This window comes from Physeter macrocephalus, chromosome 14 (genome assembly GCF_002837175.3).
Source record: "Physeter macrocephalus isolate SW-GA chromosome 14, ASM283717v5, whole genome shotgun sequence".
Lineage (NCBI taxonomy): Eukaryota > Metazoa > Chordata > Mammalia > Artiodactyla > Physeteridae > Physeter > Physeter macrocephalus.
In genome coordinates, this window is record NC_041227.1 from 22,113,406 (window position 1) to 22,139,816 (window position 26,411).

Here is a 26,411-nt window from a genome sequence, read left to right on the forward strand (position 1 = left end):
CTAAACTTGAATACTAATTCTTACCCCTTTCTGCGTCCACTCAAACGACCACGAGCTGGGAACAGCGAGCACCCACTCTCAGATGGCCACCTCACAGCCTTTGCTCGCGTCTCTCCTCTGACCCCGGACCCATTCAACTTCTTGCCTCCAAGCCCTTCCACCTGTGCCAAGCTTCAGGCCCTATGAAGGCATTTAAAGAGCTGGGGGCATTAATGACAAAGGACTAAGAAGAAAGAGGTCATAATGTCCACTCTGTGACAGGCTACTGATGTGAGTCAGGTGAGCACAGCGGGGCCAGGAGCACAGTCCTTTCTTCTCTGGAGACGCCTCTCTCCTTGCCTTCGCCTCCGTCAGGGTCTAGGCAAACCCTGGACTCAGGAGAGCAGGGGAGTAAACTGCAGGGCCCCAGAACCTTGAGACCCCTTGCTCTTGTCCTTCCTTCTCCCTTGCCTCGTTTCTCGGTGTGGTGAGCGGAGCGAAGCCTGTACGCCAGGACTGCGCAGAGGGACCTCACGGCTCGGGGCACACTGGCCCCGAGGCCCCCGCTCCTTGCTCCTCTCCGCCTCTGCTCACCACTCCCCCGGCTCTTCAGGACTCAGCGTTTTCATATTGCTCAGCTGGACCCTTCCTCAGCCCCAGGAGCACGTGCCAGTAGGTGGTTCGTGGGACAGGAGGTAGGAGGTGCAGTACTGCAGGGGGAACAGCTAAAGGCATCATCTGTCCTAAGATCGAACAACTGAACCAACTCACTGCCCAAGGGACCTGTCCCATGGGCTGAGATGAGGCCTGCATGTGAAGTCTCGGGCTGGAGGATGCCTTGCTGCTTTTGTGGGTGGGGTCTCCCCACCTCCACAGGTACTTCTGGAAGTTCTGCTGCTGGCCCCAGAGCATCTGCATAGCCTGCCTGCACCAGCAGGGTGTCTACCTGGTTTGCCTGGCACTCCTGATGGGCCCTGCAGCTCCTGATGGCGTTAGAGACCACCCTGCTAGTCCCCGTGTGGGAAGCAGATGAGAAAAGGTAATTAGGTTGCAATGTGGTGATTGTTGCTCTAACATGCAAAGCATGGAGGCTTGTTGAGAGAACAGGGTATCATACCCACCAGACCCAGCGCTTCCTGGGAACAAGAACATTGCCCAGACTCTGACTCAGCTCTCGCCCCCTTCTGTTCTCAGGACTTTGGGGCCTGTAGCAGCCTCTATCAAAGCAGGAAAGGAGAAGGCTGGAGGGAGGGGGAGGATTTGTGGATGGAGAAGACCTGCGTGCTCAGCTCTGACCTCCTTTCCCCCAGGTTCTGGAGATCAATCACACCACCCTCTACTGTATCCGTGAGAACTGGCTGGATGGTCAGAGACAGTGCCCATCCACTGGATTCACTGCTCTGGTTACGCCCTGTTGCATGTGACAAAGGGAAGGAAAGGGAGCTATGGGCCTGATGCCTTGGGGCAAGGTTGGGTCCTGCCTGGAAGACCCATATTCTTTCCTTCATGCTTCTCCAATTTAGGTCTCTCTCTTTGCGTTTGGAGCTGATAAGAAGAGCAGTTGGCTCTGTTACTGGTGGGACCCTCCAAACAGCTGATCCTACTGTTGGTCAAAGAAAGTGTATTTTAGGAAGTTGGAGCAGAAAATCATCCACAAGCTAAGAATGTGAGAGCAAGATCGTAGTCTACACTTGAAGACTAACCCTGGCCAAACATCTGGTGGGGAGGGGAGGCCCTAGCCTGAGGTCTAGAGTGGGGGTGAGGGGCTACTGAGGGTTGGATGGGGAGTGAGGCGCAGATATAGATTAGCTTATTACTGAATGAAGACCTCGCTTGGCTGCCTCTAAAATGCCTTTCATCTGCTGAAAGCTCTCTCCCTGCTCCCAGAAGGTGTGTGGGGCTTAAGGCCTTGGCTTACAACCTACAGATACCGGAAGTGAGAAGAAACTCCAAGGTAAACAACAGGGTCCCTCTGTCAGGCTCTAAGCTACAGAACTAGAGTTGGGGGACCAAAAAAGGTAAGGAACCCAGAGAAATCTCGTTTGTCCCTGAGAACTCCTACCATCGAAAAGGCCAGGTAAGGATTCTGAGCCACAGGGATGTGACTAGAGGCAGGGACCAGCTGGCATCTTGGGGGCCCCAGATTTAGCTCTGGGGGGCTTTAAACTTTTTTTTGCTAAGCATCTGTGCAGTCCCATGCATGGGCTTTGGAACCAAGCTCCAGCAGTTGTGAACAGCCCCCTTCCCACTCTGTGTGGTGTGATGGGATATCATGGGGCCTGAGCCCCGGGTAAGTAGGTCTGGGGGACCGTGGTGCTGCTCCTAAACTCCCACGTTCTTAGCCGGCCTTAGCTCCATCCCCATGCCTAGGTAAGAGGAATCACAGATTACGGTTGGAGGGCTGGAAGAAGGTCATGCCTGCTTCTTTATTATATTTTTTAAATTTTTATTATCATTATTTTTTATTTATTTTTTGGCTGTGTTGGGTCTTCGTTGCCGCACACGGGCTTTGTCTAGTTGTGGTGCGCGGGCTTCTCATCGCGGTGGCTTCTCTTGTTGTGGAGCACGGGCTCTAGGCACGCAGGCTTCAGTAGCTGTGGCTTGTGGGCTTCAGTAGTTGTGGCTCGCGGGCTCTAGGGCACAGGCTCAGTAGTTGTGGCGCACGGGCTTAGCTGCTCTGCGGCATGTGGGATCTTCCCGGACCAGTGATCGAACCCGTGTCCCCTGCACTGGCAGGCAGTTTCTTATCCACTGCGCCACCAGGGAAGCCCTATATATATATTTTTAAATTAATTAATTAATTTAGGCTGCCCCGGGTCTTAGTTGCGGCATGCGGGATTTTTTTTTTAGTTGCGGCACGTGGGCTCATAGTTGCAGCATGCATGCGGGATCTAGTTCCCCGACCAGGGATCGAACCTGGGCCCCCAGCATTGGGACTGCAGAGTCTTACCGACCGGACCTCCAGGGAAGTCCCATGCCTGCTTCTTTAAAGAAAACTGTTCTCTCTTAGGCTTTGAGGAAGTTGTCAACAAGAGGTCTTAAGCCTGTACACTGCCTAAACCAGGGCCAGGCTATAAGTGACAAGTCCTGCCACACTCCATCCTCCTTCCTGGCTTGACCTATGGCTGGAGTACAGGGGGCCACAGTCGGTTGCAGCTGATATGCCCAGAAAGGGACACCCCGAGGCCTTTCACCCAGCGCAGAAGGGGAATGAAGCCAGATAGAACTTCTGAACTCAAGAGGCTGACTTTAGCCAAAAGCCAACTCAGTGTTTTTGAAGTCCCCAGAACATGTTTTAAGTCAAGAACATATGATGGCTCCTCATTATCCATGAGTTCAAATCTAGATCTCAAGGCCCTCCCTCCTCTCCCTCCCTCCTCATCCCTCAGCGCAAACACACCCTGCTAAGGCAGACCAGTCTTCTCACCAGTATGCTTAGCAACCCTCCCAACTCCTCTCCAGCCACCAAGGGCCAGTTCATGCCTTCCTGCCTCAGCCCCTGGAATTTCTACAGCACTTCTAGGCAGCACACACAACTGTCTCTGACTCATCTGGCTGTTATTGTCAATTGGGCTCAAGCTTCCTGTGGGCAGGGGCTTTGTCTTGTGTATCTTCTGTAGCCCTTCTCTATCAGAATGCAGGCAGATTGACAAATGCATGCCACCTGACAGGAATCTTCAGCGAATTCTTCCTTAATAGATGCCCTTGATGTATGGCTGTTGCCCAGCTACACAGTAGAGACAGCAGCAGAGAACAAATGCAAAGACCTAGGGTTTATTGCTGGAGGGGGAGGTGTCTGAGAGGGTGAAGGACTGGATAATGAGTTCTAGGCGAGAGGCAGCAGACGCCCCTTGGCCAGGGCAAAACGCTCTCTGGGTGACTGCAGGCCGGCAGCAAGTGTGATGTGCCTCATTCCCATGTGAGTCAGGGCCTTCCCCCAGCCTTGCAGCTTTCCCTCCCTCTTCCTGGGAATGCCAGCTGACCTGGGGCTCCCAGGCTGGGTAACAGAGTCAGAATTTTCTTTGGCAAACAGCAGCTGTGTGGAGGGGCCAGGGCCCGCTCTACGGCCATCTGTCTGTCTGTGTGCTCCAAGGCTGGCCCGTGTCCTGCTCTCGCTGCAGCTGCTATCTGGAGGCGCCTTGAGCAGCGCTGGGGCTGGGGCACAGCAGGACCGGCCCAGGGGATGTCAGGCTTTGAGTCAGGGACTCATCCAGCTTTCGGGTCTCGGCCTCCAGGACAGTGGCCTCGGGGGCCTGGGCCACGGTGAGGAGGGAGTGAGAGAGGCTGTGGTGCAGGCCCGCCAGCTCACGGCTCGTCTGCACTGAGCGGGCGACGTAGTCCTGCTTCTGCTTCCGCTCCAGGGCCAGCTGCGCTCGCAGCAGGGCCACCTGGGGGGCAGGGAAACCAAGAGGGTGAGAGCAGCGGAGGGCCTCGAAGCTGCCCCAACCCCTCCTGCTTGGCTCCTGTGGCTCCCGTGAGACCAGCGTTTGAATGAACACCTCACGCACGAATCTCAGGATCAGGCTTTACAGCGTTTGGGGGAAGGGCTGCTGGGAATCAGAGAATCCAGTGATTGTCAACCCTGGCTGCACAGGAGACTCAGAGAGAGAGCTTAAAAAAAAACCAACCAGACTATTCACACGTTTACATGTAATAAAATGCCCAGATTTTAAGTACATTTTGACCAACTTCATAACATACATACCCATATATAACCACTATCTCAATCAAGATACAGAATGCTTTAACCCCTGCAGAAAGCTCCATCGTGTCCCTTTTGGAAGGTTTTAAGAAATTTTCTGACTTAATTAGACAGGTGTGAGGCCTGAGCATCAGTATTTTTTTCAAAGCTCCCCAGGTGGTTCTAACGTGCAGCCAGGGTTGAGATCATTGATTGATCCATTTCTCAAGATGAGTATACTGAGGGCCCCAGGAGGTGAGGTTATTGGGAGGTCAGGGCACATCCAGGACTAGGGTGGGGCAACAGATGCTCCTAGGGTGCAAAATTTAAGGAGGAGCTCCAGGTCACCAGTGAGGCCTGTCTTGCCTCCCCCTAGTCCGGGCCCTGTCTCAGCGATTGCTTCGTATGAGTTTAAGAGAATTCAAAGTAATAGCTTAGGTCTAGCTGTATAGTCAGGCCCTGCCAGTGGTGACTACTGATTTCTGAAACAGGTCCAGAAATCAAAATTCCACAGTTCTAATTACTCTTGGGCCTTGAAAGACAGGGTGAACCTTTAGGGGAGGCCTAAGAGGCAAGAAGGCACTTTACACAGTTTCCCTGAGCTTGACCTGAGCTCTAGGGTATGGATCCTGGCGCTGGTGCCAGGCAACTCTGCCTGGTGTGCTGGGTGCACGGGAGGGCAGAGGAGGCCAGGATGCTTCTGCGTGCTTTAGACTGTCCTCTTAGAATCTTCATCTGCTCCTCTGCCTTTTCCTTTTCTTTCCTAAGTAGGAGGTATGGGGCCTGGAGTGTGCTTTCTTCCCCAGTCCCACCCTAAGCACGTGGGAGGTTAAGTCCACTCAGTGTGGGAGGTGGAGTTGAGACGGGGCTCTGCTTGCCTCCCAGGAGGACTGAAGTTCTCTAGGCAGGAACTATTTCCCCTCTCCCTGCTGGAGGTGCACAAAGGGCCAAGCACATAGCAGACACCAAAGCCTTGCTGCTTGAGTGCAAGGGAGGGAAAAGGGGCTTAGAAAATGGATCCTTCCAGAACGTACCTCTTTCTGCAGTTCAGCCACGTGCCTGGCATCTGAGGAGCCCTTCTGTCCTCCTCTTCCATCCTGTGGAAGACAAATGCCATTCCTGTTGGAACAGGCCTTCCACCAGGGTTTGTGCAGGCCTCCTCACAATCCTGGGGACCAGGGCAAGGGCTATGGGCCAGAAGTGCTTGAACTCAGATTGAACTCTCTGGGGCACCATGGCCCTGGGGCAAGGAGAAGCCCCAGAGGGCCCAAACCAACCCAATGGAGACCTGAGGCCAAATGTCCCAAAGGCTTGTATGGGACTGGCTTCTTTGAGGTACCTCTTGATTTAAAGTTCAGCACACACCTGCTTCGTGCTAGCCCTGGTCCGTGAGCTAAGGATACAGAGGGGAAGTAAGACAAGGGGCCTGTCCTTTGGGAAGCTTTCCTTGAAGGAAGGGGGATGGAGGGTTAGGAGGTGCTCAGCCACCAGCAACAGTCCCTACCTGCCGGGCCCCAGGGCTGTCTACTGATGGGCATAACTCAACTAAAAGAGTGCTGGTTTGTGGTGTCTTCCCCCAGATCCTTCTGGCCCCAGGAAATACCCTGGACCCCTATCTTGTAAATTCAGTACTGCAAAGGGCAAGGAAGTCTAAGAGGTCCACGAAGCTGCTATCAAGCTCCTAGGAACACCCAGGTCTGGCAAGCACCACCCGACACCTACATGCAGGGAGAGACCAGAAGCCCCATGAGGCCTGCTCCTGGGAGCCTGAAGCACTGGTCTGGGGGGCAGGTGGACTGCGTATCAGTGAAGGCTGGGTTCCTCAGAATGCAGGGCTGACTCCAGCCCTGCCCACTGATGTTGGGCCTCTTTCCCGGGTCAGGGACAGTGCTGGGTGGGGCAGAGCCCGGTCAGGAGGGGCCCTACGGAATGGCTGGAGTGGCTCCTCCCCTTGCAAGGGGAGCCTGGGATACGCACTGCAGAGGGCTGTTTCTAGTGGCTGGGCTTGGGCTCTCCTGAGGCTGCAGTCAATGAAACAGACAAACCTGCTGGGTGGGTGACGGTGCCGTGGCTTCGCCGCTCTCCAGGACGCCCGCCCGCGATGCTCGCAGGGAATCCCTCTTCAGTTTCCTCCGCTCTCGCTCCACCTGCCAAGATGCGAGTGAGAAGTCAGGGCTGGGCTTGGCTCTGGGTCTGGAGCAGAGCCGCCTTTTTTGAGAGGAGGCCGGTGTGAGGGTGGGGCAAGTGTAAGGGGCCAGCAGCCATGGGAAGCTGAATTGGGCTGAGGAGAGCACTTGCTGGGGCAGCCCTGAGTGCAAAGTGCTGCTGCGGCAGAGGAGGTGGGGCCGGCCTCCCGAGCCTTTGAAGCAGGGCCAGCAAACCTTTTCTGTAGTATTTTAGGCGCTCTGGGCCATTTGATCTCTGTCACAACTACTGCAGTGTCTCCAAACAGCTTTATTTTCAGAAACGGGCAGTGGGCCGAATTTGGCCCCTAGGCTATAGTTTACTAACCCCTGCTCTGGGGGCTGCATGAGAAGTGGAGATGCATGCCCAGCGGACCGGGGAGGGAGCTGAGGACAGGAGTCACCCACCTGCTCCAGCGTGGTCCGCAGCTGGGCATTGTGGTGCTGCAGTCGGCTTCGGTCAACCTCCAGCCGCGCCACCGCTCGCTGCAGGTGTTCAAGCCTCTGCTCCCAGAGCTGCTTCTCCTCCACCTCAGGACTCGGCTCAGTCTTCGCCCCCGAGACCTGAAGGAGAGACCTGTCAGTCTCACCCGGGCAGCCCCTCACACAGGTAGGGAACAGATAGAGGGCAAAGGACTAACCTGGCAGGTCTGGGCTTCAGGGACCCAATTCCCAGGGGAAGGGGACAAGCCCCTGGACAGGCGCTCCCTCCTGGGCCATCTGTTCCCACCAGGCCCCCAGCTCACCTCTCCCAGCTGGGCACCGGGGTCTCCTCTGGGCCCCTCTTCTGCTCGGCTGGTCAGGCCTGGGTTGTGGAGTCGCTCCTTCTCCAGAGCTTGTCTGCTGAGCTCCAGCTCATCCTGGGGTGAGTCACACCATGACGACCTCATATCAAGACCCACTCCACCCTCCATCCTCAACAATTTTCTCATCAGGTTATAGTCTTACTTTTCCTGGCATCTCTGAGTTATTATAGTGGATAACTTTCATTTTACAGGTGGATAAAACCAAGGAGCAGAGAGGGATCTTCCCAAGGATACATGGTGGACTAGGACTAAAACCTGTCTCATTTTATTTATTAATTTTATTTTTATTTTTATTTTTTTGGCCGCGCCGCGTGGCTTGTGGGATCTTAGTTCCCCGACCATGGATTGAACCAGGGCCACGGCAGTGAGACCCTAACCACTAGGCCACCAGGGAACTCCCGTCTTAGATCTCCCCTAAGCTAAGCGACAACTGGGAGCACTAGGTGTTGTGGAAAGAGCATGGACTCAGGAATCACATAGAGCCGGGTATCGTGTCACCACGTATTGGCTATATGACTTGGGTCAAGATATGAGCTCTCTCCAAACCCCAATTACCTTGTTTGTAAAATGACCACAATGAGGACTTCCCTGGTGGTCCAGTGGTTAAGACTCCGCACTCCCAATGCAGGGGGCGTGGGTTTGATCCCTGGTCAGGGAACTAAGATCCCACATGCCGGGAGGTGCGGCCACACACACACACACACAAAGACCACGTGAAGCGTAGATTAAGCCTCTGGGATTAAACCCCTTTAGATAAATGGGAAGACTAGTGCTAGATATTTTCTAGGCACCCTAGGGTTCATAAATGGTAAAGGTCAAGAGGACAGACAGAGAAGGGGAACAGAAGGTACACGTGTGGGTGGAGGCTGTCTGGAAGAGAGAAGGAGCTTAGTAGTACGAGGCCAGCCTGCTTAGGTCTAACCCTAGTTCTGCCCTTTACTAGCTGGATGACCTTGGACAGGTTACTAACCTCTCTTAACTGCCGTTCCTCAACTATAAAATGAAGATAATAACCATTCCTACTTCTCAGGGTTGTTGTAGAAGAAAGTGAGAGTAACAGTTCCTGGCATGTAAAATGCTTAAAGTAAAAAATGGTGCTACTATATAAATGTCCATTGACAGATGAATGGATAAAGAGGCAGTAAATAACAATGGAATGCTACTCAGCCATAAAAAAGAATGAAATAATGCCATTTGCAGCAACATGGATGGACCTAGAGATTATCATACTAAATGAAGTAAGCCAGACAAATATCATACGGTATCAGTTATATGTGGAATCTAAAAAAAAAAATGATACAAACGAATTTATTTATAAAACAGAAATAGACTCATGGACGTAGAAAACAAACTTACAGTTACCAAAGGGAAAAGGGGGAGGAGGGATAAATTAGGAATTTGGGATTAACATACACACACTACTATATATAAAGTAGATAAACAACAAGGACCTACTTTATAGCACAGGAAACTATATTCAACATCTTGTAATAACCTATAAGGGAAAAGAATCTGAAAAAGAATATACCTCCTTCTATATATATAACTGAATCAACTATACTTCGATTTTAAAAAAATGCTGCTACTGTGATGAAGGGCTGTTTCTGAAAGGTGTCCCTGAGTGTTTTGGGAATGGGAGGACCCTGACCTGAGCTTCATTATTGAGTAACTACTGCTCAGTAACTCAAAAGTATGGACAGGAAGTGCCTTCCCACCCACCTACGTATCTGACTTTTTCTGTGCCCGTAAGAACAGGCCTGGAAACAGGAAAGGAGTCCCACTTACTGAATGCCTTTTTCCTGTGCACTTTATTCACATTATCGCTTTTTGGACTCAAAATGGCTCTATGGGGCTGGTACTATCATTCTGTATTTTATCAATGAGAAAACCAAGAGTCAGAGAAGTAAAAGCACTTACTTCAGGTCACACAGCTAATAAACTGCAGAACTGTATTTCAAATCCAAGAACTCGACTCCAAAGCTCATAAATGTAACCCCTTGTCTGCATATTGCCTTTTCACCAGAGCAGAGCTTTTGGGGCTCCCAGAAGGCAAGTCCCTGCAGGGTCGTGTGTCTGAATTGAGGGAGGGGGTTCTCTAGGGCTCACCTCAGGTCAAGGGACCAGGATATAAAGTCAACTTCCCAGGAAAAATGGGCTGGGTTCCTCTTGGCAAAAGAGATAATACTATGTCCAGTAGTCAGGCCAGCTTTCCTGATGGCCCACTCTGCAGACCTTGCGCTCAGTGCAGGGTGCAAAGATGACTGAGACGTGGCCGTGACCTGAGGCTAAAGGTTAGACTCTAAGGTCACTTCCTCTGTCACTCAACATCCCACCTAGAGGAGCCCACTCCCCCTGACTGCTGACAACTCCAGAGGCTCTGCCCCTAGCCTCAACCTCACGCTTTAACTTCAGATCACATTAGCAGATCTGCCCGCTGACGTGTGCGCTTGCTTGGCCCCACAGGTACCTCGCTCCATTTCCAAACTGAACTCACTGTTCCACCCCGCGTCCCCAAACCTGCCTTTATCCCAGTGAGCAGAAACCTGGGCGCTGCCTTTGATTTCTTTCTGTCTTTTCTTTACTCCCTTCATCTCTTGGGCAATCATCTGCTGGAAATCCTGTGGAACTCTAGGTCCACCCACGTGACTCCATCCACACTTCTTATCTCAGGTCACCACCTGTCCACCGACTCCCATTACAGCCTCCTGGTCAGTCTCCTCAGGTCTACAGTTGCTCCCCCAGCAGCCTGAGCCATCTTTCTGAACTATATATCTGATCGTGTCACTCCCCTGCCCCAAACCCTTCATCCACTTTGCACTGGTCACCCAGGTCCTTAACATGCTTAACAAGCCCTAAATGATGGCCCCCTGCTGTCCTCTCTTCTCTTGCCAGAGCTTCTTCTCTGTCCCAGGCAGCCTGAACTCCCTCACAGATACTCCATGCTCTCTCTCCTCCTTCTTCCTCCCCCTCCCCCAATCTGTGCTTGGCTCTTTCCTTACTGGTCCCTTCAGATCTAATCTTCAACACCACTTCTACCAGGAAAGGTGGGGGGTTCCCTCTGGTATGCTCAGAGCACACGAAACTTCACGTGTCAGGCACCAACCCTAATTAGGCACTGCATTATAATTGCTTTTCCACTAGACCGTCAGCTCTAGGAGGGCAGGGACTGTGGACCCCACATCTTCCCCCACCGCACTAGCACAGTAACCTGGATTCCACTCTGTTGAGGTGCTCGTGACCTCAGCTTTCTCACACCCTGAGATGCAGACAGCCCCGGAGCCCAGGCAGACCGGGCTCTGCCCCAGCCCTTACCACCCACGGGGTGACTCACCTGCAGCCTCTGCTGTTCCGAGTCCCGCTCCAGGACAGAGGCTTGCAGGAACAGGGCTACCTCCTGCAGACTGCTGACGCTGGCCTTGCTCTGGGCCAGGGACAGTGCCAGGTCCTGGGCCTTCTCCCTCCACTCGATCTCCCTGGCCTCCGTCTGCCTCAGGGCCACCTGCAGTCGCTCCAGCTCCCGCTGCAGCCTGGGCCCTGAGGAATCAAGTGTGGAAGACGGCTCCTCCCCTGGGGAGGCTCTGTGGCTGGGGGGTGAGTCCTCCAGACCCTTCCTTGGCTGGGCCTCCCTCAGCTCCAGGATCTCCTCTTCCTTTTGGGCTAGAGTCCACCGTAGCTCCCTTAGGCTCTCACGAAGGCCCCTCGTCTCTTCCTCTTCTCTCTCGTGCCTCGGCTCCTGCTTCTCTTGGGTCGCATCCTCTAGGCCCCGCTGGGCCGGAGGCTTCTCCAGCAGCTGTCCCTGTCTCCTCTGGTGTCTCAGCTCTTCATCCCTCTGGGCAAGTGCCTCCTGGAGCTGCCGCACGGCCTCCTGGTGTCGGAGGTCCTGGTCCTCGATCTCACCTTCCCGCTTCCTCAGGGCCTCCTTCAGCTGCCGGGCTTGTGCCTGGCAGGAGTCCAGGGCAGCCTGCAAGGTGGCCGTGCTGGCCTCCAGGCTGCGGCTCAGCTCTGCCTGCCCAAGGAGATGCTGCTCTTTCTCCTGCAGGGCGGCCTGAGCCTTGCTGAGGGCCTCCTGCAGAGCCTCAGCCTGGCCCCAGGCAGCCTCCTCCCGACACTGGGAGGACTGGCCATCTGCCCGTAGGGCCTCCAGCTCCCGGTCCCGTTCCTGGAGCATCACCTCTGCCTGCAGCCAGCTGTCCCTCAGGGTCCTGGCCTCCGCCTCATGCTCCTGGGCCCGCTCGGCACACTGCTGCTGGAGGGCCAGCAGAGCCTTCTCCTGCTCCCGGGACTCAGCCCTTAGGTCACCCAGCACCTCCTCCAGGGCCTGGAACCGCTGTCCCTCCACTGCCAGCTCTTCCTGGAGCCTCCGCGCGTGTTCCTTGTGGTCCTCCAGCTCAGCCTGGCACTCCTTCAGTGTGGCGTGGGCCTGATCCAGAGCTCGCTGCAGTGAGCCTGCCTGTTCCTTCACGCTCTCCTCCTGGCCCTGGGCCTGCTGCTGCTGGTGCTGCAGGGCTTCGAGCTCCCGGGCCCTCTGGGCCAGGGCCCTCTGGGCCTCGTCCAGCTGACCCTGAAGTGCCTGCTCTTTCAGCTCCCCCTGCTCCCTGGCTTCCTGCTGGTGCCGCTGGAGGACCACTATCTCCTGCTCCCGCTGGGTCAGGAGTAGGCTGGTCTCACCCACCTTCCTGTGGAGGCCCTGGAGCTGCTGCTCCAGCTGGCCCTTGCGTTCCTCAAGTTCCTGGATAAGCTCCTGCTGGCATTCCAACTCCTTCTCCTTATCACGCAGGATCAGCTTCATGTGCTCCAGGCTCCCTCGCTGAGCTTTACTCTGGCCCTTCCCTTCCTCTGCCCGCTCCTGCATCAGCTGCCTCTGAGAGGCCAGCTCCCGGCCTCGTTCTCTCAAGGACAGCTTGATCTGCTCCAGGTCCTCCTCCAGGATCTTGGTCTGCAGGGTCCTCTGATCTTCCAGGACCTGAATCCTTTCCTTCAGCAGCACCATCTCCTGCTCCCTCCTCTCCAGGTCCTGAGTCAGATGCTCTTTCTGCCTCTGCAGCTCCTGGATCTGGTCTTGCTGGGACGTCACCTCCTGGTCCTTCTCCTGGAGCTCTCTTGCCAGAAGGGTGCTCTGGCTCTCCAGCTCCTGGATCTGGCTGCCCTGCACCTGCAGCTCCTGGCTCCTTTCCTCCAGGTCCAGTGTAAGGTGGGTCAGAGCCACCCTCTGCATTTCCCTCTGGCCCTCCAGCTCCTCGATCGCCTTTTGCTGGCATTCCACTTTGTGATGGTTTTCCTCTAGTTCCAGGGCCAGGCGTTCCGTTGTAACCAGCTGCTTCTTCAGGTCCTCGATCTGTCCTTTCTGGGACTCAATCACTTGGGCCTTTTTCTCAAGTTCCAGAAGCTGATGCTCCAAGATGTTCCTCTGTGCCTCCTGGTCCTTCTCAAGCTCCTCGATCTGCTCCCTCTGCAGAGTCAGCTTCTGCTCTCGCTCCTGGACGGCCGTGGGGAGATGCTCTAGAACAGACCTACACTCCTCCAGCTCCCGAATCTGTCCTCGCTGCAGATCCACCTCTTGGGTCCTCTTCTTCAGGTCCAGAGACAGCACTTCCAAAGCAGCCTTTTGCATTTCCCGTTGCTTCTCCAGCCCCTGGATTTTTCCCTGCAGAGTCTCCACCTCCTCTTCTCTTTCAGATAGGGTCTGGGCCAGGCGAGCCAGATTCTCCTGCAAAGCCTTCCCCTGGGCCACCTTCAGCTTGCTCTGCTCCTGCAGGGCCTGGGCTCGCTCGCGCTCACTCTCCACCTCCTCGTTTTTCAGTTTCAGTGCTGAGCGCACAGTTCTCAGGTCTTCCTCCAGGACCCCGGCAGCGCTTGCCTGAGCCCTGGCTTCTGCCACAGATGCTTGGAGATGTTCCACCTGGGCGGTCAGGTTCTCCTTGGCCGCCTGCAGTAACTCTCGCTCGTTCTGGAAATCAAGATGCAAAACCACCTTCAACTATACTTCCCTGAAACTGTCACTCCAACACAGGCCCTTCCTTTCCTTCCTCTGTGGCACCAGCATTGTCAAGGATTTGGGCAAAAGGAACTGGGTGTTCCACTTAGGCTGATACTGTAAAAGAACATCCCTACCACACCCCCGGGCTCTGCTGTGCTCAGAGGGGAAAACCTGGTGCAAATGAGTCATCCCAGACTCTAGTTCTTCAGGGAAAGGGACAAAAATCTCAACCTCAATTCAGAAAAAGTAATTAAAGGAGGATTCACTAGGGCCTTAATAATGGCCCTCAGGGATGTGGAGAGAGCCAGAGAAACAGAGACACTGCTGAAGGAAGCTGGGCACTACATATGGATGGGGTACGACCGTGGGCCAGGATGGGCTCGATCCTGGTCCCTGAGGGACTAACTCCTGAAGCAACACCTCCCCCAAACCGGAAACACCTTACCTGGGCTTCTATTCCCTGGAGCTCTGCGTGCCGTAGGCGACTCTGGAAGGATGTCACAGTTTCACGCAGCTCCCTCAGCTCAGATTCTAGGGAGTTCTGTTTTCCTTCCCACTTGGATTTCTCTTTGGGAAGAGAGGTAGTGGAGGAAGAACCATGATTGGAGGAAAAGAGGGATGTAGAGGCAGATGGAAGATGGGGAATAGAATCAAAGGAGGAAAAGACCAAGAAGGAGAGAATTACATCCAGTTTCATAGAGGCATCACCCGTCTGCCAGCTGCTCCTGTCTGTCTAGGCTCCCCGCTGCTTCCAGACTCATGTCTGCACCTGCTGCCCAGCCCAGCCCAGCCCAGCCCAGCAGGGCCTGACAATCATCCTAGCACTTCCCATCCCGATCACACGGATTCTCAACCTTGGATTCCAGACAGGGTCGAGCCAGATGATGTTGGAGGTCCTTTCCAGTCCCTAATTCTATGATTTTGCAGAGGTTCCTAGAGACCAGGGTTGCTCTGCTGGGTACCCTCCATTTCTGCAAAATGCACCAGAACCCAACTGTATGTGTGTGGCTCTCAGGGAGCCATCTGGGATACTTTTAAGACCCAGACCCACTCCCCACGTTGTCTTCTTCCCTTCTCCAGTTGAGCCTTGAGTCACAAGACCCTCCCCTCTCCTTTCCTTTCCTAGTAGTCACCACCCTTCCTAGCCCTTGGCTGTGGCACAGTTTCTCCCCAGATTCCCCCCTCTTCCTATCTCCCAAACAAGCCCATAATCCTTCTGCTGTCAAAGGTTAATCATTTGAGAACATAGTTGGAGATAACAAAATAAGTAACACTGATAAATGATGAAAGACATAGAATTTCAGTGTTCTTATAGACCTGACCTTAGGTTGCCAGTTTTTAAATCTTCACAGAAAAAACAGAAGCCTAGCTAGCAACTTCCCTCAGTTCACCAAATCTGTTCCTCCTAATCCCTTCTTCCAGGAAGGCTCTCAAAGGCCAAGCAAAGTACAAAAAATAGTTCACGGGGGTCATCACCCCTTTGGAGACGCCTCTAGGTAAATCTCACAGTTGTGGGTCAGCAGTAAGGAGTGGCTCCCAGGCCCGATTCCGCCCCTCTGGGCTTCCTGCCTTTCCTCTTTCTTCTCCCCCAAACCCACCCCTGCCTTAAGCTTCTCACCTTCCTGGCTCTGGGAGAGCTGTCTCTGCAGAGCCTGCAACTCTGTGTGGATCTGGTTCTTCTCAGCCTCTGTATCAGTGAGACGCTGTTCCAGCTTCCGGGCCTGATCCCTCAGATCATCCTGGGAAAGAAAGGGTGTGGAACTCAAGTTCCTCATCGTCCACAAAGCCGCCCCAGTTCAGGGCCCGATCCCTTTCTTCCCTCAGCCTCTGTCAGGGTCTGCCATCACGGACCTACTCTCAGATTGCTGGGTTATTTACCTCTGAACTCATGTGCATTTGGCTCCTGGAAGGGATGACAGGCTCTGCTCCGACTGGCTGGAGCCTAGGGTTCCCCTTCTGACTCGTCTGTCTTTGAAACAGAACTCCTGCTGAAGTCTTAGCCCGGGGTCACCTCTCCTCTCCCCCAACTCCTACTTCAAAGCTTAGCTCAAAGGTCACTGCTTCCCTCCTTCTGACCCTCCCAATTGTCCCTTCCTCCTATTATTATCATGTACATCTGTTATTGATCCAATTATTTCTATCATTTCTGCTTTATCTTAGGATGCAGTCTGGTTGCTCAGCCCTGTCACAAGCCTTCTTGAGGGCAGAGAGCAGGTCTTTCTCCTTTTGTATCCCCAGCTCAGAGTGGCTGGCATATAGGTGACACTCAATTTTTACTGACTGATGGGTTCACTGTGAGGTGGAATCTGGGGGACAGTTCAGTCTTAGGCCTAGAATGTTCCTATAAACGGCAACCTCAAATCTCAGTGATCCCCAATTTGTCAGGTTTTTCTTGGAGGTCTTGGCACCAAGAACAATTCATGACTGAGAGGAAAATGATGCAAAACAGTATCACAGATCTATACAGAGTATCATGGTTTACAGGGTTCACTTGAGTCCCTCACTCATTTATTCCTCACAGCCCTGTGAGGTAGGCACGATTTGCCTTACTTTACTAGTGAAACCAAGGCCCAGGAAGCCAAATGCTTTATTCACAGTTGCCGGGTAGTAAGTGATAGAGGTGGAACTCATCCCAACTTTACGTCAGAAATAAAACAATCAGTTTTATAGATCCCAAGAAGATCCCAAGATCTTCTTGGACCAGGGATCGAACCCTTCCAGGTCAAAGTGCTTCACAAGTCTTTTTCGCCGTAGGTGAAGAGCCTAAGGAAGGAGAACAGAGACACATACCCGGGCCCGCTGCGTCTTCCACAGGTCTTGGTGAAGCTTCTGGAGGGCAGATGCCACCGCCTCAGCTGAGAGAGCCGTCTGGAGGGGCCATCTCTTAAAGAGGATCCTAGCCCCATTCTGGTCTGAAAAAATGAGGAAACACCTCCTGACCTGGCTGCACTATGAAAAGAAACAGCCATACCTCCCAGACCTGGCCTTGGCCTTCCCACCCATCCCTCTTCTCCTCAAAGAACCCCTTCTCAGCAGTTTGTTCATCATGCCCTGTCTGCATACCTACGTGCCAGGCACTGTGATGTGCACTAGAAAATGCTATCATTTGTTAGGCATTTAATAAGTGCCAGGAACTGTGTGAACGATTTTATTTATCATCTCATTAACTCCTTAAAAAAATCCCAAGAGGTAAGTACTTTTTCTAAAAAAAATTTATTTATTTATTTTTGGCTGCGTTGGGTCTTCGTTGCTGCGCTCGGGCTTTTTCTAGTTGCGGATGGAGGGGGCTGCTCTTCGTTGCGGTGTGCGGGCTTCTCATTGCGGTGGCTTCTCTTGTTGTGGAGCACGGGCTCTAGGCGAGTGGGCTTCAGTAGTTGTGGCACGTGGGCTCAGTAGTTGTGGTTCGCAGGCTCCAGAGCACAGGCTCAGTAGTTGCGGCGCACGGGCTTAGCTGCTCCGCAGCATGTGGGATCTTCTTGGACCAGGGATCGAACCCGTGTCCCCTGAATTGGCAGGCGGATTCTTAACCACTGTGCCACCAGGGAAGTCCCGGTAAGTACTTTTAACACTCTCATTTTATAGTTGAGAAAACCAAATTCAAAGAGGAGAGGTGACTTGCCCAAGGACACACATCTAGCAAATGGCCAAGCTGGGGTTCAAACTCTGATTGAATTAATCCCAGAGTCTGTGGTCTTGGCCTTGATGAGTATTGCCTAAGAAACTGCATTCCCTTTCCTTCTCCCCTGGGAGCTAGGCCTGGCTTTGACCAAAGGACTGAGTTCCGGGGTGGCTGCCTCACCTGGCTCAGGGCCCCAGAGGGAGGAAGCTGAGTCTCCCCCACCACTCAGCTCAAGCCTGCTCTCATAAGGAGACCCCAGGGCCTGCTGCAAGACAGAACAGAGGCTGGCCAGCTGGACCTGGGCCTGGTGCCCAGGCTGCTGTCCCGCTGCCAGGGCCTCCAGCTGGCTCTCCGTGCTGCGCAGTCGCAGCTGTAGTTGGGCTGCCTTGGTTTCCTGGGCCCACAAGGAAGATCGTAGCTGCTGTTCTGTCACTCGAGCTGCCTCTAGCTCCTCCAGCAGCTGTGCTTCCTGGGCCAGAAAGTCAGCCTCCTTTTCCTTCACCTCCTGCTTCAGTAATTCCACCTGCCAGAGAGGAAGTATGGTCACTCTGAGCAGGGGCTGGATACCCTCTGCCCAGACCCCCCCGGGCCTGACCCCACTCAATCCCTGTGCAAACCCTGACCGGGGCCGGGAGGATTTCAGTAGGCTCAGCTCTCCAGCAGGAAGGGACAGCTCCGGAGTGAGTGTAACCCTAGGTCTAACCTACATGCCCACCTACGGACTCCTGACACATGGGCCTGGGCTATGCAAATGGGCTTTGGCCCCGGTCCCCCTGGCAACTATGCCAGCTCCCTGCTATGATTAGAAATCTGCCTGAAACGCTGACACTGAGCCTAAAAGACCAGTCATGATAATAATGGCTACCATTTATTGAATGCTTACTGTGTTCCTGACACTTTATATATTCCTATAACGATTAAGAATTATCATCCTTGTTTTACAGTTGAATAAAGTGATGTTCGCACAACCAGGAAGCAGTAGAGCTGGGAGTCACACCCAGGACCGTCTAACAAGCACACCTGGGTCCTCATCTGCCGCAGTCTACGTCTAGCTCTTACTCCCTCATTATTCTCCTCCCGGTTCCATCTTTCCTCTGTGCACAAGGTCTGGGGTCCTGCTGTGAGCAGACCGAGTCCCTGGAAGCAAGAGGCTGCCACTGACCCCATCTGGAGTAATACTTGTTCCCCCTGCTGTGTCTTGCCAGGCAGACCAGGCACACTTGGCAGCAGATGGGCTTGAACCAGGCCTGCGTGAGTTCTGCCCCTCTAGGCACTGTGTTCTGGGCCATCAGGTTCCCCACGGGGTCCGTTCTCAACTCTGGGTCAGGTTCCCAAGCCCCACCCAGCCCGGTCCTGGCTTCCCCCTCCTGCCGGGGCTGCTGAGGTCCCAGCGTGACTGAGCAATCACCTGCCGACTCCAGAAGCAGGTTTCCACCAAGGAAGAGGGCTCTTGGTGGGGTGGGAAATACCTGGGCGCTGAGCTCTTTCTGCCCTGCCTGGGCCTCCTGCATGTCCTGGCGCAAGGAGCTCAGCTCTTGCTGTCGAACAGAGTCAGCCTCTTGTAAAACAATGAGTCTCTGTTCCTTTTCCGCCAGCGACAGAGTCAGGCTAAAAAGAGAGGGTTCAGAGGGCTGGGTCATTCTCTCAGGGAATGAAGAACTACCTTCTCATCTGACTGCTCTAACACAGCATTAATAATTAATAGAAGCAGTGATGATAGTGATTCCAGTATAACAATAAAAGCCTCCATATACTGAGCACCTACTGAGTGCTCCTAGTCCTTCATGCATATAATATTTCATTTCAACTTCACAGTTTATTCTTCTCTGGCAAATTCCAGAAATATCTATACAATACCTCAAATTCAACAGGTCCAATTCTTCCCATCCCCTCTGCACCTCCCCTCCCACCAGTCACCCCTACTATGTTCCCCAGCTCACTGAATGGCACCTCCATTCACCCTTAGAAGTCTGGACCACGTCACAGCATCCTCCCCTCATCCCACCTGAGTCCACTCTAAGACTACAAATAACTGATTCCAACTCCCCTAACACCCCTTAAACCACTTCCCTCCTCCTCTTCCCTACGACCCTACCTCGGTTCAGCTTTAGTTCTCTTATCTGGACAATTGTACCAGTCTCCTACCTTGTCTTCCTGCCTCTAGTTTCATCAACAAAAGGATTTCTCCCTCCTCAGACTCCAGGTAACATAATCTGCATTACTTTCCTTTGGGGGTTATTTGATTAACGTCTTCCCCACAAAACTATAAATTCTACTGAGGCAGAGACTCTATCGTCTTAATATATCCCCAACCCCTGGCATAGTGTCTGGTGCGCGCTACATGTTCTCTAAATATCTGCTAAATGAATGAAGCATGAGCTTTGGAGACAAGGACCATGCCCTCTCCACACAGCTACCTGTACAACCCAGAGCTGGAGACATGAGAGGTTAGGTGCCCTGAGCAAACTGTCAACCTCACAGTGACCCCTGGACCCAGACAGGCAAAAGCCAACTCCACGGCCTGTCTAGGCTACCTGGCTTTCTCTCTCTCCAGCTCCTTCTGAATTCGGCTACACTCCTGGGCCTCTCTCAGCTTCTCCTGAACCTCCTGGTCCACCAACCTCTGGGAGTCTTCCTTGGAAACCAGCTGAGACTTCAAGTCCTCCACCTGGAAAGTCAAGGGCATGAGGACCAAGGGCAGGAAGGCTGGTGGGAGGATGCTTCTCACCTAGGGCTTTAGGGTCCTTCAAGGTTTACCGGAGTCACCAGCCCATTCTCAAAGCTCTGCAGGTTCTGCCAACCCTTACCTGCTGTTCTTAACCACCTCCCCCTGCCAGTACCATTCAGCCTAGTCCCCTGTCTCCCCAGCCTCACATATGCTGTATAGAGGCAGGCACAAATAAAAACCTTGGCTGAATGTAACTCTGTCCAAAGGCCAAGTGATGAGCAAGTGATTGTGTTTTTTTAAAAATAAACAACCCGAACATCATCTGATATAGGATTTTGAGAAGGAAAAGCAATCTGGGATAAAAATACTGGATCTATGGGGAGGATGGATCTATGGGGCTGCCAAGAAAATATGAGGTCTGTGGTCCCCACTGAGAGAGGTTACTAACTACCCCAGGGATCTGGGAGGCACATGCACAGCTCTGAGCACCCTTCACTTTTCCACTCAGTACTGGGGCTTCCCCTCCCCCTACCAGGCTCAAGCAGCCAAGGTTCCCCCGTCCTGCCAGAGGGAGTGGGAGAGCCTGGCTGTGCTGGGGAAGGGTGCTGGGCTGGGAGAGAGGAGCAGGGACCTGCTTCTGCAGGTCTATCTTATCCTGCTGCAGGGTGGTGCCCTCTTCCTGGAGGGCAGCAAGGCTGTCTCTGTGCTGCTGGGCTGCCTGCTCCAGCTCCCGCCGAGCCTCCTGGAGTTGGGTCTGCAGCATCCCAGTGGTCTCCTGCAAAGGGAGAAGACAGCAGGGAGCAGAAGAAAGCTTCCTTGGTCTTGAAATCCATGTTACAGAAATCCGTGTTGTATAAATACTGGTTTTTTGGTTGGGTTGCCAAAAGCTGAGGCAGGGCCCAGCTATCCACGTTGTTTCCATGATACCCTGTCACCTCAAGTCCTCACCTCCTATTCCCTCTCCTCCCTCACCAAGTGCACTGCTCACCCAGGCTTTCTCGGCCAGGGTCCCTTACCCAGACCACTGCAGCAGCCTCCTGCTGTGTGTCCCTACTTCCACTTCATGCCACCATGCCCACATGCAAACACAAACACACACAAAATTCTCCCCTTGGCAGCTAAAGTATTTTAAAAATATATATGTAATAAATCATGTCCCACTCTGCTTTTTAAATACCATCCAGCATGTTCCCACTGCCCTTAGAACAAAGTCCAAGGTCCTACCACGGCTGACAAAGGGCTCCTGCCCCCAAGCTTATCGCGCTGCCTCCTGTCTGTCCTGAACTGTCCCAGGCCCTTTCTGCCTGTCCCAGGCCCTTATGATAGCTATATCCTCTGCCTAAACTGTTCTTCAAGTGGCTGGCTTCTTTTCTTTTCCTTTTAATGATTTTATTGAGATTCAGTTCACATACCCTACAATTTACTCATTTAAAGCATACAATTCAATGGTTTTAGTATATTCACAGAGTTGTGCAACTGTCACCATGATCATTTTTTACCATTTTCATCACCTCCAGAAAGAAATCCTGTACCCTCCCCATCCCCCATCCTCACTCCCAACTACTCATCTACTTTCTGTCTGTGTAGATTTGCCTGTTTTGGATATTTCCTACAAGTGGAATCATACACTGTGTGGCTTCTTGTAACTGGCTTCTTTCACTTAGCATAATGCTTTCAAGGTTCATCCTTATTGTTCTACGGGTCTGGCTCTTCAACCTTAATGGCTCAGCTCAAATGCCATTTTCTCAGTGAGGCCCTCCATGACCACCTTGTCCAAAGAGGCCTCCTCTGAATCACTCTCAGTTACATCGTCCTATTTATTTCCTTTATAGCCCTTATCACAACCTGTAATTATCTCACTTATTCTGTGTCTGCTCTGCCTCTAGAACTCCATGACTGTCAGGTTCACCGTTGTGCCACACCTTTCTGTTGGTCAAATGTCAGCACCTAGGCAGGGCCCGGTGCAAAGAAGTGCCAAAGAGCAGGTCAATGTGAATGAATAAATCAATGCTGCCTCTTCTTCCTTGCCCAGAACCACCCTCCATACCTGCTCCTTTAACTTCTGAACCTTCATGTCCTGCCTCAGCCGCTCCAGCTGTTGGCTGGCATCTGCCAGCTCCTTCTGGGTCTGCAGCAGTGTCTCCAGGAGGGACACCCTCTCCTTCTCTGTTTCAAGCTGCATCTGTGGAGGGGTAGGAGGGCGAGGGCTTGTTGGGTTAGGGGTCACCATGCTCACCCACTAGGCCACAAGCACACGCCAGCTGCTCTAGGGCTCTTCTAACAAATGGGGTTGGGGCTGAGGGCGAAGGAAGGTCTGGACCCACTGACTGAGAGCCAGGAAGTACGAAGATTGCTGCTGGTTTGCAAGCTGACAGGATGTGGTAAACGACAGCCCTCCCTCAGGAAGTAGGACATACCGCCGGCCGTGCAGCTAACGGTACCGATCACCTGCTCACAGGGAGCAGAGTGGGAAGCTATACTCTCTTCTGGAAGCCCCTGCAGCACCACCCTCGGGGGTGGGAAAGGAAGTGGCCCAAGGTAGGGGGATCACAGGGTGGACGTGCAGCCCATTCCTCGCAGCTGCCCACCTGGCACAGGGCGCTCTCGGCCTCGGCCTGTTCTTCTGCCCTCTGTGTCCGCATGGCCTCCGTTTCTGCCTGCTGTTCCCTCAGCCTCGTTTCCAGCTCCATTTTCTCCCTCTCCAGGCTCTCCAGAGCCTTATCCAGTTCCTGCTGGTGCCAGGAGCGCTCTCTCTCCTGGTCGTACGAAGGAAGCACCGTTAGAGCCGCGGGGGTGAGGAGAGGAGGCACAAGGAGAGCCGGGTTGGGGCAAGAAGCCTACTGCTCACCAGCTGTGTGACCCTGGTGCCTCACGGGACAAGCCTGCTTCCTCATCTGCGAGGTGAGGCTAATCATCCTGCCTTGCCCATCTCGCCAAATTTTACGAGGATCAAATGAGATTTATTAAAAAAAAAATCAAATGATATAATACATGGAAAAGTGTTTTCTAAAGCACAACTGTCCTTCATATAAGCTACAAATACCTGTCATTTTAAAGCAAGCACATCATGGTTGGCGGCTGTAACAGCGAACTGAGGTGGCGGACTCGCTCTCTGCTGTCCCCCCTCCCCTGCTCAGGGTGACGGGGTTAGCCTCCCAAAAAGCCAGGCCGAGCCTGTCTCCTATAAGATACAAGAGTGTTTGGATGGGGCATCCCGGTCCTCCCAGAGGTCCATCAGTGACCGACACCTTCCCTGATCTCCTAGACGAATCCAGCCCCTCTATTAGGATCTCAGGATGGTGGTGAAGGGCACTGGAGCCAGGCTGCCTAGGTTACAGTCTTTACCCCAGTACTACTAGTGTGACCTCAGTTCATTTCTATCGCATCTCTGTGCCTCAGTTTCCTCATCTATAAAAACGGGGACAGGGAATTCCCTGGCGGTCCAGTGGTTAGAACTCTGCGTTTTCACTGCTGAGGGAGCAGGTTTGGTCCCTGGTCCGGGAACTAAGATCCCGCAAGCTGCACGGCGTGGCCTAAATAAATAAATAAATCCTGTGTAAAAAATAATAATAAAATTAAAAAAATTTTTTTTAAAAACTGAGGATAACAACAGGGTCCTCCTAGGGTTGTTCTCACGAGTGAAGAAAGTCGTGTAAAGTACTTTAAGTGGTGCTGAGCACCCAGAAAGCATTCAGGAGCCAATAGCTATCATCATCTTCATCACCTTTCCTTGAAAATGTTTGTAAGTCTGTAGTTATCCACGTTTAGTGGGAAGGCCTCTAGTGTTTCACCCCTTTCCAACATTGTCTTGTGCACTCTCCCCTCACTCGCTACACTCTGGCTGCACTGGCCTCCTTTCAGGTCCTGGAGGACACCACACACCTCCATTCCTTAAGGCCTTGACCCATGCTTTCCTTCTACTTGGACCGCTCTTCCCCCCTCACCGTCACTCATGGCTTAAATGACACTTCCTCATAGATGCCTTCCCAGACCATACGCTCAAAACGGTCCCGCTTTGTTCTTCTTCTTCTATCACCCAGTTCTTTTTCTTCATAGAACTTCCATCATCAGTTACTCATTTATGTATTAATTTATTTAATACCTATCTTCCCCCAAGACTTGAAGCTCCATCAGGAGAACCATGTCTACTTTGCTCTCTGCTGTATCCTCAATGCCAGCATCGTGCCTGGCAGACAGTAAGAACTCAGCATTGCTTGAATGAATCACATTTCAACTACTGGACTATTAAGATGCTTAAGAACAGTGATCTATAATACCACAGTTAATAGAACAGCTATGAATATCAAATCATACACTCTGGTTCAAAAAGCCAACTGTAAGAATATGGGAAAGATGAATTTAATAGTAGTTAAGTGTTAAAAAAAACAAAACAAAACTGACCTATTTGCTCAATATGAGTTAGAAGTGTGTTATGTCTACCAGAAGAGCTAATTCTGTGATGTCCAGGAAGTAACAGTCAAGCATTGCTGCCTAGTTTGTGGATCAGAATACTCTGCACACTGGTTCATGAGTGATGTGTATCATGCCTGGAGGAAAGCAACCATGTTGGTGAGGTATTTCAAGCAAATCTAAGGCTGATTTGTTTCAGGTAATAGATTTTGGCTCAACTTAAGGAATAATTTTCTAATAACTAGATCTATCTAAAAATAAATGGGCATTCCAATGGATGGAATACAACAGAAGCTAAGCAACCCTTGGAAGGGATATTGTAGAAGTGGACATAGCATAAATGCTAAGAAATGGTTAATCCCTGCTCTACCACTTCTTAACCAGGTAACCCTGAGTGACTTCTCTAAGTCTCAGTTTCCTCACTAGGTGGTTGTGTAGGCTATCTGAAATAACGTGACTAGCATTCAGCATGGTACCTGGCGTGGGAAAGTGTTCAGTAAGTAAGTATCCACTATCACTGCTATTAAAGGGGATTCAGACACTAGATGGAAGAATGGAGAATATAACCCCTAAGAGTTTTTCTAATTGGTAGGATTCCAGCACAAGGCAGGCACTGTTAAAACTAACAGACTCTCTGGGAATTCCCTGGCGGTCCAGTGGTTAGGACTCTGCCAAGGGCCTGGGTTCAATCCCTGGTCAGGGAACTAGGATCCTGCATGCTGTGTGGCATGGCCAAAAAACAAAAAACTAACAGACTCTCAAGAGTTATGAGGGCTTTCAACCCTTTCAATCAATAGGGAGATCATGAAGTCAGACAATCAGAAGTCAGGGGGATTATCTGACTGAGAAGAAAGGAAAAGATGCAAGAGACTTTCTCATGATTCAGGTGTGGCCATGAGATGGTCAGTTCCTTCCACAGATACCAAGTCTACGTCAGGTGGTAACACATCATTCAGAAGTTTTACAGCTTCTTTTACTTGTAGGGTTTTCAGTGGGTGGTATGCCTGATTCTTGCTGGGAAACTGAACTGCCTCTGGACACTGGTCATTCAATAAATATTTTGAAGTACCTACTATAATCTAGGCACATAATTCTAAAAAGAGGCAAACTTCTGGCTACCATCTTGCCAACAAGTCTGCCTTGTAATAACTATCAAATCACAAATACACACAAAGCACAAGTCAACTTCCATTTCCAGAAATCTGACAAACAAGCTCTCTGAACCCTCCACCTGTAAAAGGGCAAAACAAACTAACAAACAAAAAAATGCCAATTTAACTATTAAGTATATATTTTAATGTATCACTGAGCCAGCAGGAAAATAATGAAAATTTCATTGGAGCCAAAATCAAAGCAAGACTTGTGATCTAAAGAGGTAAATGAGCACAGAACAGGCTTTCCACTGGAGGTATTTACTATACCTAATAACCTTGAAATTCATTTTCTGGCTATGTGGGCAAAGAAAACAGAAAACAAAGGGTGGGGAGCCTGACAGGGGACATAAGGCTGGACCTCCAAAGGGCTATCTGGGGTGAGGAGACTATGGCATGTGGGCCAAACCTGGCCCCGTGAACTAAGAGTGGTTTTTATGTTTTTAATGGTTGATAAGAAGTCAAAAGAAGAATAAGACTTTGTGACATGTGAAAATTATATGAAATTCAGTTTCAGTGTCCATACATAAAGTTTTATTGGAACACAGCCATGCTCATTTACATACATGTCATTTACAGCTGCTTTTGCACTAGAGCGGCAGAGAAGAGTGAGTGTGACAGAGACTGTATGGTCTACAAGGCCCAGTGTGGCTCTTCAGAAGAACACCCACCCATCCCTGGGCTACAGTCCTCAGTAAATGGATAAACCTGAGAGAGGGAGAAAAGGGGAAGAAAAAGGGAGAGAGAAAAAGTGGGGGAGAGAGAAAACAAAACACTGTATAGAAGGGAATAGCAAGAAAATTTGTTTTAACCTTCACAAAGGGTTATATATATATATCACTTGAGAATTCATAACCATAAGCTGGTCTTCATGTGGATTCAGGGCTTGAATGTGGCCCAAAAACTTTAAACAGAAATTGTACTTTAAGGTGGTCCT

General features: G+C 51.9%; 1 protein-coding gene across 4 annotated transcripts in view; it reads right to left on the reverse strand.

Annotated features, from left to right (window-relative positions):
• Positions 1-3,569: 3,569 nt before the first annotated feature.
• The window catches only part of CEP250 (centrosomal protein 250), a 49,400-nt gene continuing 26,558 nt past the window's right edge, over positions 3,570-26,411 (reverse strand). For all 4 annotated transcript variants that reach the window (XM_007101726.4, XM_007101727.4, XM_024128526.3 and 1 more), the window contains 15 exons: positions 22,502-22,669; positions 21,961-22,095; positions 20,545-20,688; positions 19,780-19,913; positions 18,715-18,853; positions 17,426-17,768; positions 16,417-16,538; positions 15,245-15,365; positions 14,072-14,193; positions 10,981-13,596; positions 7,590-7,703; positions 7,252-7,407; positions 6,706-6,807; positions 5,695-5,757; positions 3,570-4,367 (listed from right to left, as the gene is read on the reverse strand). In XM_007101726.4, coding sequence (XP_007101788.2) covers positions 4,104-4,367; positions 5,695-5,757; positions 6,706-6,807; positions 7,252-7,407; positions 7,590-7,703; positions 10,981-13,596; positions 14,072-14,193; positions 15,245-15,365; positions 16,417-16,538; positions 17,426-17,768; positions 18,715-18,853; positions 19,780-19,913; positions 20,545-20,688; positions 21,961-22,095; positions 22,502-22,669 — 4,743 coding nt within the window. In that variant the 3' untranslated portion in view covers positions 3,570-4,103. The remainder of the gene's footprint in view (positions 4,368-5,694; positions 5,758-6,705; positions 6,808-7,251; positions 7,408-7,589; positions 7,704-10,980; positions 13,597-14,071; positions 14,194-15,244; positions 15,366-16,416; positions 16,539-17,425; positions 17,769-18,714; positions 18,854-19,779; positions 19,914-20,544; positions 20,689-21,960; positions 22,096-22,501; positions 22,670-26,411) is intronic.